Source organism: Vollenhovia emeryi, unplaced genomic scaffold (genome assembly GCF_000949405.1).
Source record: "Vollenhovia emeryi isolate VEMERY1.0 unplaced genomic scaffold, V.emery_V1.0 DF939664.1, whole genome shotgun sequence".
NCBI lineage: Eukaryota > Metazoa > Arthropoda > Insecta > Hymenoptera > Formicidae > Vollenhovia > Vollenhovia emeryi.
Window position 1 is genome coordinate 3,079 of NW_011966702.1, and position 9,118 is coordinate 12,196.

At 42.7% G+C, this 9,118-nt stretch overlaps 1 protein-coding gene across 1 annotated transcript; it reads right to left on the reverse strand.

Moving 5' to 3' along the window:
• Positions 1-6,369: 6,369 nt before the first annotated feature.
• On the reverse strand, positions 6,370-7,509 carry LOC105556990. The gene has a single exon (XM_012004108.1). The coding sequence runs from the start codon at positions 7,102-7,104 to the stop codon at positions 6,703-6,705; it is 402 nt and encodes a 133-aa protein (XP_011859498.1). The 5' UTR covers positions 7,105-7,509; the 3' UTR covers positions 6,370-6,702.
• Between the last annotated feature and the right edge of the window lie 1,609 nt (positions 7,510-9,118).

Here is a 9,118-nt window from a genome sequence, read left to right on the forward strand (position 1 = left end):
AGACTTACTTCCTCCGGCCCCTATGACTTATCTGGTCATATGCTATTATTATGTCTTCCTCAGTGTCTTGATCCTTTACTCCATATCCTGAATTACTCCCTCTCTTCCAATACTTTTCCGTCGTCCTGGAAACGTTCCATTGTTCTCCCGATCCCGAAAACACGTGACCCTTCCACTCTCTCTGATCTCCGTCCTATCTCTCTACCACCTTTCCTGTCAAAACTTCTGGAGCGCATTTGCTTCAATTAAATTAACGCATTCATTAACACTAACAATGTTATTCCAGAGTATCAGTCGGGTTTTCGTTGTGGGCACAGCACCACAACGGAATTACTACATGTATCTGACTCTGTGCTACGTGGTTTTGATACTGGACGTCTGACGACTTTGATTGCTCTTGATTTTTCAAAGGCATTCGATACAGTAAATCATGATCTCCTCCTTGCTAAATTGAGACTCTGTGGTTTTTCTCTTCCTGCTCGTAAACTCCTTCTATCCTACCTATCCAATCGTACACAGCAGGTACAGGTCTCTAACCCTCTTCCTGTTTTCTCTCCTCCTCGCTCTGTTCCTACAGGAGTACCACAAGGCTCTATCTTAGGTCCTCTTCTATTTAGCATCTTTATTGCTGATTTGTCTTCTCTACCTCTCTCCTCCAAACACTACATCTATGCTGATGATGTCGTACTCCTCAAATCTTTTCTTCTAGAAGATACACTAGCTACCTCTACAATCATGAACTGTGATCTAAAAATAGTGGCTGAATGGGCATCTTCCAATTCACTTTTTCTAAATCCCTCTAAATCCTCTCTTCTTGTTGCGGGCTCGTCCTCTTTATTGTCTCGTCTTCCTTCTTTTAATATTAATCTCAACTCCGTACCAATTCCCTCTTCACCAACTATTAAATTACTTGGGGTACATCTTGACTCCTCGTGGTCTTTCAAAGTTCATGTGTCTACCAAATGTAGAGCTGCATACGCTCGTCTTCGTCTCCTTTATCCTTTTCGTCACATACTTACTACTTCTCAAAAACTCAATGTATCTCAGTCCATGGTTCTCTCCTTAATTGACTATGCCGATGTTATGTATGTCCCAGTGCTTAGTCAACAACAATTATATCGTCTGCAACACATTCAAAATGCCTGTCTCCGCTTCTCATACTGTATACGTAAATTTGACCACTTGTCTCCTCTATATCAAACCTCTGGCTGGCTTAAAATTCATCAACGCTTTGTACTGCATATATGCTGTCTTGTCTTTCCTCTTCTCCGTCATAACACACCCCCCTACTTAAGACATCTTCTACACTTGAATTCCGAGCTTCACTCCAGTGATACTCCGAACACTCGTAATACGAACATCCTATCTGTTCCTACTCATCGTACGTCTAAATTTCAAGCTGCTTTTTCCTATACCGCAGTAAAATATTACAACCAACTTTCTCCTTCCATTATATCTTCACCCTCTCTCTCCTCTTTTCGACTGGCAGCGGCTTCATTTATTGCTCACCATCTAGAAGCTTAACGAAACGAGGCTAGATGCGATTCAATAATCAAAGTATTCAGAGATATCAAACCGTCATGAACTATACATTGTAAACTGTAGAAATTTGATTTTGCGTTAAACCATAAACCTTTCATTTTATATTTCTATATACTATATATATCTTGTTTTATTGGGTAGGCTTCATAGCAGCTATTTTTGCTGGTGCACTACCTTTTGCTTGTATTGTTTGTCAAACACCTTATTGTATATGGCAAAGCAATAAACATAATAATAATAATATTCGGAAGAGGAAAGGAATCTCCTATCGTTAGGTCGTTTAATTTACGGAAGTCTATTACACTTCGCAGTTTCGGTTTTCCGGAGGCGTCTGCTTCCTTCGATACTACCAAGAGGGGTGCGTTCCATTGGCTCGTACTCGGTTGGATAATTTCCTGTTGCATCATCTCCGTGATCTGGCGATTGACTTCGGCCTTATGCTTTTCTGGGAGTCGGTAAGGTCTCATGTTTATGCTTGGCGAATTTACTTGTGTTATTATCTCGTGCTCTACGCGAGTTGTGTGCGTCAGCGTATCTCCCTCTAGGTGGAAGATGTCTGCGTACTCTTCGCATATTTTTGTCAAGGTTTCTTTTTCTTTTTTATTTAAGCGTTTTAGGCGTAGTAACTTAGTTATGCGGTCTTCGCGCGGGAGGGAAATTTTTTCTTCCCTATGTTCTTCAGTTATAGCGGAATTTACGCATTCAACGTTTACGTCATCGCGTGAACTATCCACTATGTTGTCTACGATCACTAGCGGTAGTTGTATTTTTACCTCTTTCTCATTAGTATTTATGATACTTATTGGGCAGCTAAAGTTTTTAGGTTCTACTAAGTAATTTCCAATAAAAACGCCGGGCGCGGTCTCGTCTCGTCGCGTTATGCCGGTCGAATTTCGATCTGTCGTGACGTGCACTATCGTCTCGCTCCGTGGCTGTAATACGATGCACTTGTACGGGTATAGCTTAAAGGTGGTCCTTTGGATATCTACTCTTCTCGCGTTGTAATCGCAAATGGCTCCATTTTTCCGGATGAAATCTATTCCTAGTATTCCGTCATAATTTATCGGGACGTCGTCTTTTACAACGTATACAGGGTGTTTGATTTCTCCGTCGGACAGTTTAATTCTCAGGTACGTCTTCCCGAGGGTAACAATGGAATGTCCGGTTATTCCGAGTAGTTTAACCTGTTCCTCGTAAAATTCGGCTTCGTCCTTTAATACCTTCAATTTAATTAGAGAAACGGTAGCTCCTGTGTCGAAAAGAAATTCTATCTTCCCTTTCTTGGCTTCTTGAGTGGGCAGGGAGATTAAATCCAGGCCAACATCGGCCTTACGGTGTGCCTTGACGTGAGTCACACGATAGGCGGCAGCATTTTTCTTAACCTTTTTGGTCTGGTCTTCTTCGTCGTTACTATGTGACTCTATATTTTTTATCGCCTTAGTATTCGCGTCTCGTTTGTCCGTACCCTGGGCGCGTGTATGTCTGGTTCCGTTATCGCTGTCGCGGCGCGTCGAGTTTCGTCGCTCGTGCCGTCCGTGCAGTGACCAGCATTCGCTGCGTGCATGCCCTGCCTTTTTGCAGTGGTTGCAATACTTTTCTACCGTGTTAATTCGCGGGCGTCCCTCCGGTTTCGGCAAGGAGAATTTATTAGCGTATCGGCTACTTCGGCAGTCACGTCCGTAATGCCCTCTTTTTCCGCATTTCTGGCATGTGATTCCAGGATCGGCGGGGTATTTTGCGGTACTGTTCTCGCTAGGAGTCGGTACGAGCTCTGCCGGGCGCTCGGGCCTTTAACTTTTTCCTCGGCGCTAGCGCCGGCAATCGCTTCTTGTAATGTGCTGTAATGCTGCGATCGTACTAACACTCTGATCTCTTCGGGCAGGCCTATTTGAAAGTTGCAGAGTGCTTGTTCCTTTATGCTCTCTAGAATGGCTCGCTGTTGGTCTACTGTGTGGACTTTCCCGTCTTCCATGGCTTCATATAACTCCATGGCCAAGACTTCTACGCGTCTACCGAAAGCTTGCGCGTTCTCTAAATGTTTTTGTCGGAGTGAGTTGAACTCCAATTGTAAATGAGCCGTACTACGTTTGCATAAATATTCGCGTTCTAATTCGCGTTTCAACTGCTCGTAGTTTTCTATTGTTCTTGTGTGGAAGTCTATCCTTGCCTTTCCTTTGAACTTGGTGCATAATATGGCCTCTAGTAATGTGTGTTCGTCGGCCGGGTGTATGTTTTTCATCGCGTACGAGCTCGCGTTTAAGAATTCTCGAACGCGGTTTGCCGAATTACCGTCGATCTCGGGTATTATGCCCCGCGCTTCCTTTAACGACAGGAAACTGACTGTCGATCCGCGTTGGTTCCGGATATCACTCGTTGATCTACCGTATGTCAAGTCTAGCGCGTGTTCGTGGAATGAGAGTCTCTTCGTTGCTCTCCCGACCGCGGGGGCTCTTCCCGTTCTAGTCCGTTCACTTTAATGCGTAGTTCGCGTATTTCTAATAGTTCGCATGTAACATGGCCCCTTCCCTAGGGGACTCGTTGAAGGTGACCCTTCTGCTATTGAGCGGGCTCGCGTGTGCGTTTTCCAGCGATTGGTGTAGGCGTTGAATCTGCGTCAATATCGGAGTTAGGCGGTTCTGCCAAGATGGCACTGGACGTACTGGCGATTGGTTGCGTCATGGCGTTCGGCAAGGTATCTCTGGATGTGCCGGCAATTGGGTGTGCCATGGCGTTCGATAAGGTACGTAGAACGTGATTGAAATCAAGTCGGTGTCTTGACGTCGGGGTGTCGAAAATTGTGTTCGTACGTCGAGGGTGTCGGGGTCTACTAGTACCTACGCTATTCGCGGGGTCGGAAGTATTATGTGCGAGTAAGTTGAAGTCGCTGGGGTCGAACGGAAATTCTCGGTCGATTATAATGTTGGTTGGAGGGCTTGCCTCGCTATCGCCACTCGATCGGGTAAGGTTAAGCACGCGGCGCGAAATATCACGTATGTGTCTTGGCATCCGCGGCGTATTGTATCGCGGAAGTTTCTTCGGCGTCCGATGTATGCGTATTTAACGGTAACGGCGAGTTACCGGGGGTCAACGTTTCGCGAGGTTGTCCGTTCTGGGACATTCGCGGATAATGCGCTATTTATTACGCAATTGGTGACATGACTCGCAGGTCATGTTCGCGCTTAAGTATAAATGAGTGCGGATTCACGCTACGATGAAACGCTGCATGTTGTCGTCCGCTGTCCTGACTGCTTGGCTGCTCGTCGTGCGGTAGGTCAGTGCCGTCTCGGGTTGAGCTGATCTCCGCGCGGTGAGTCGGTGCCGTCTCCGGTTGCGCTGCTAGCGTCTGCTGGCGGGGCTGGTCGGGCCGTCGTCGTGAAGATCGTTGTGCCGTCTCTAGTCCTCCGCTGCTACCGGGTGTCTTTGTCAACTTATTTCAATGTTGCCTCGGGGTTCTCTTTGGTTCCTTGCAATCACTGATTAATGGTTTCTTCGATTCTCTTGGTTTCAGGCCTTGGTCCTCTCTGCGCACGCGAGTGCAGTCAATGGCAATCCCACCGCTGCCACCATTTGTTGTGCCGCCGACTGGGTCGGAGCACGAAATCTTGGGGATCGTTGCCATAGAGATACCTCGCGGTTTATCAAAGGCCATAAGCCATTATTTTAATCAATCTCTTTATTAAAGTTTTGATATAGATACGTACACTCGTGTGGTTTACTTAAAAATGACCCGCCCTACCTTCTTTCCATTTGTTTTTATAGTCGGCTGTTGTCAAGCCGTTTATTCGGGCCTGTCGTCAGGTCGGTTCTAAGCTAGTCAGTAGTGGCTTCGTCAGCACTGCCGACTCGGTTCCGATGGGTTAATGTCCCATCGTCTACTTCCTTCTTCGCACGCGGCAGTTATTTGATACTCTGTTGCGTGCGTTACACCCGTGTTGCAATGAGGGGGTTTCGTACTCATTACAAATGGATTGCATCAAAAGACCAATCGTTCTATCGTTGCGGAATCCACTCATTACCAGAAAGATGGGAAAAATGTATAGCTAGCGAGGGCAAATACTTTGATTGATGTATTTTTTGCTTTTGATATCGAAATAAATGAGTTTGTTAAACAAAAAACAACACTAAGTTTACCATCTAATACATATTATTTATCAGAAACGTATGTGTGCATAGCACGCAACCAATTATTTTATTCAGTTTTTAATTTGCCTGTACAGCAGCTCGATCTCTGCAACTAACATCTATGAACCGCTCGGTTAGCTACAGTTGAGGTCGGTAATACATCTCTTATGGTAAAAAGTTGTAACAACCACTCTGATTCACCTCATGTATCGTGTATACAGGGTGTTTCATTTTAATCTAGCCAGGCGAATATTTCAAACGCTATTGAGTTTAGAGAAAAATGTTTCAGGCAAAAGTTGTTTGGTTTCAAGGGGGACATAAGATGGTGTCATTGGTTTGACCTTTAAGAATTATTTGAAGGTTACATAAAGGTCAAACCTATTTTTTTAAATGGCATCCCCTATTTTTTATTACATATTCTTGTTGCTGTCCTCGAGAGCTGTCCAAAACGCTATAATAAAGTATTTTTTTATTACGAACTTTTTGAGTTATTAAGGTTTGAAAGTTCCAATATTTTGACATAAATTACAAAATATCTTGTAAAATATTCATTTTTTTATCATCTTACCTTAATACTTTCTTGAACAGAATAATGAGACAAATCAACCGGTGTAAAGAAAACACAATTTTGTAACAAGTTATAAAAAATTTTTTTTTTAACAATTGTGTGTGTGTTTGGGTTTCCGTCGCCGTTTTACCCAATTTGAAGCAGAACTTAATGTTAAATCGTTGATCCATGGCTTTTCGACGCACACAGCTCGGAACACTCTCTTGAAATGAATGCAACAATACTGCTTTAGCAGCCTCGTGCAAACCCCGATAGAGGACAGGTCTAGACATGTCAATGCATGCCTAAGCATGCTCGCGACTTCGTTCAACCGTTGAATACCAAGATATTTGACCATTCACCGAACTTTTAGACACACCACGTATGGGTTTTTCAATAAAGGCGGGTCGATGTTGAAATGGAATAAAACAAGCTGTGTGTGAGAGATATTAACAAAATTCTTTTTCTATTTGGAAGGCCCATGCATGCCATTATGTATGGAATATGACATCGTTCAAATGTCCGCCGCGGCTTCTCACTGTGGCACGGATCTGAGTGGTCCAATTTTCAATGACTCTGCCGCATAGATCCGGTTGAATTTGAGCGATGGCACTGGTTAGGTTGACTTTAAGGGCATCGGTCGATAGCGGCTTATTGGCATAGACCTGCGACTTCAGGAAACTCCACAAGAAAAAGTCTGGCGGGGTCAAATCGCACGATCTCGGTGGCCAATTCACGTCACCTCTGCGAGAGATAACCATACCCTCAAATCGTTCATGCAGAATGTCCATCGTGGCGTCCGCTGTGTGGCACGTAGCGCCGCCGTCCTGCTGGAACCACATGTGGTCTACCTCCATATCGTTCAATTTGGGCCAAAAGAAATCGGTTATCATCGTTCTGTAGCGCCCGCCGTTGACGGTGATGGCCTCACCAACGTCGTTTTCAAAAAAGTACGGACCAATGACGCCGCCGGCCCAAAATCCGCACTAAACAATAACTTTTTGTGGATGAATTACCACCTGGTGAACCTCGTGTGGGTTGGCGTCGTCCCATATACGGCAATTGTGCTTGTTAACATAGCCATTCATCCAATGCCATCGCTCAAATTCAACCGGATCTATGCGGCAGAGTCATTGAAAATTGGACCACTCGGATCCGTGCCACCGTGAGAAGCCGTGGCGGACATTTGAACGATGTCATATTCCATACATAATGTAATGACATACATGGGCCTTTCAAATAAAAATTTTATTTTATTTATTTATGTATTTATTATATTGTAATATATTTTATTTTACATCGCAAAGAATTTTAATTTCATTTTAATTTACTCAATTTTAATTTATTTAATATAGCGTAACTAATTTATTTTACCAAATTTAGAATTGTTGTATCGCCAGTAATTAAAACACAATACTCAAGATTAGATTGACCAAGGCTGGCAGTTTTATTTTATTTTAAATTTTACCACGACGTTTCGGCCAGTAATACTGGTCCTTTTCAAGTGGATCCTATAGCTTCTGACAACGAAGCATAGGAAAATATAAAGTCTCTTGGTGACATGACACGTGCGAAGGCGTATATTTCTATGTGCGATGACGATTAGCCTAATTTTATATTTTCCTATGCTTCGTTGTCACAAGCTATAGGATCCACTTGAAAAGGACCAGTATTACTGGCCGAAACGTCGTGGTAAAATTTAAAATAAAATAAAACTGCCAGCCTTGGTCGATCTAATCCTTGAGTATTGTAATTTATTTTATTATAATTGACTTCGCTACGATATAATGTCTTATCTTATTACCTAACTGAATCTATTTTATTATATCTTATTGTAATATTGTATTATTGCCTAACCAATTTTATTTTATTTCATCTTATTTTATTTTATTTTATCTTATTTTATTGTGAAATTTTATTATATAGTAATGTTTTTCTTTTATTTCACTTCTTTTTTACACTGTACACTAAAGGGTTATCCCGTTAATAAAGATTTATTTATTTATTTAAAAAACGAATTTCGTTAATACCTCACACACAGCTTGTTTTATTCCATTTCAACATCGACCCGCCCTTATTGAAAAACCCTATACTAAACACAAAGCTGTAGATCACAAAATCATTTTTGTCAGCGCCACCATTTTGTTTTATGGCTAAAATAAAAATGGAGCTGGATTCAGCTCTAGCTACCGTACACTGTGCCACAAGGATTACAATCGTATTTCCTGCCGTTTCAGAGAAAAAAATTAAAACAAATTTTTCAGATACGAAACTTCATAGACTTATTATATAACTTCCAAACCGTGACAGATATTGTAATTCAATGTCTCCACGTGTGCTGAATTGTTCGAAACGAAACGTGTAAAGAAACACGCATGAAATGTCGCATTACCTTCAAGCGTTAGATAATCGTTCGGAAAAAGTAGAGATAAAAGAATTTAACAGACACATAATATTCGACTAAAACTATCAGAAATTTATTGCATAAACTATTATCTCAGCCAGGATTTAAATCTGAAACTCACTATAGGCGGTCGTTTCACCAGTTCGACCATTGAAGCATGTGGTAATATTTATCTCAATAAACATTTTAATGATGTTCCCGAATATCATGCTTTCGTGACTTTCGTATATTTCGAATCTTAGAACTGCTCGTCGATTTGGTTTGTCACACGGAACAATCGATTCGCGATGCCGGGTAGAGATCGGGGTGGAAAATCTCATGGCCCGAGGCGATGGAGAGCGGCGACAACCGCGGGAGTTAGCCCAGAAGGCCAAGAACATTGCTCAAGGGGAAGAGATCTCGAACCGGCGCGCGCAGACGATCCTGCGATTCGCGCGGGGCCATCATGGCATCCGGAAAATTTGGCGGTGTTATCGCTACTTACCTTTTAAAAAAAAGGTAAA

Excerpts from the sequence above, each read along its gene's own strand:
- LOC105556990 (XM_012004108.1), bottom strand. The coding sequence starts at position 7,104 with ATGATAACCGATTTCTTTTGGCCCAAATTGAACGATATGGAGGTAGAC.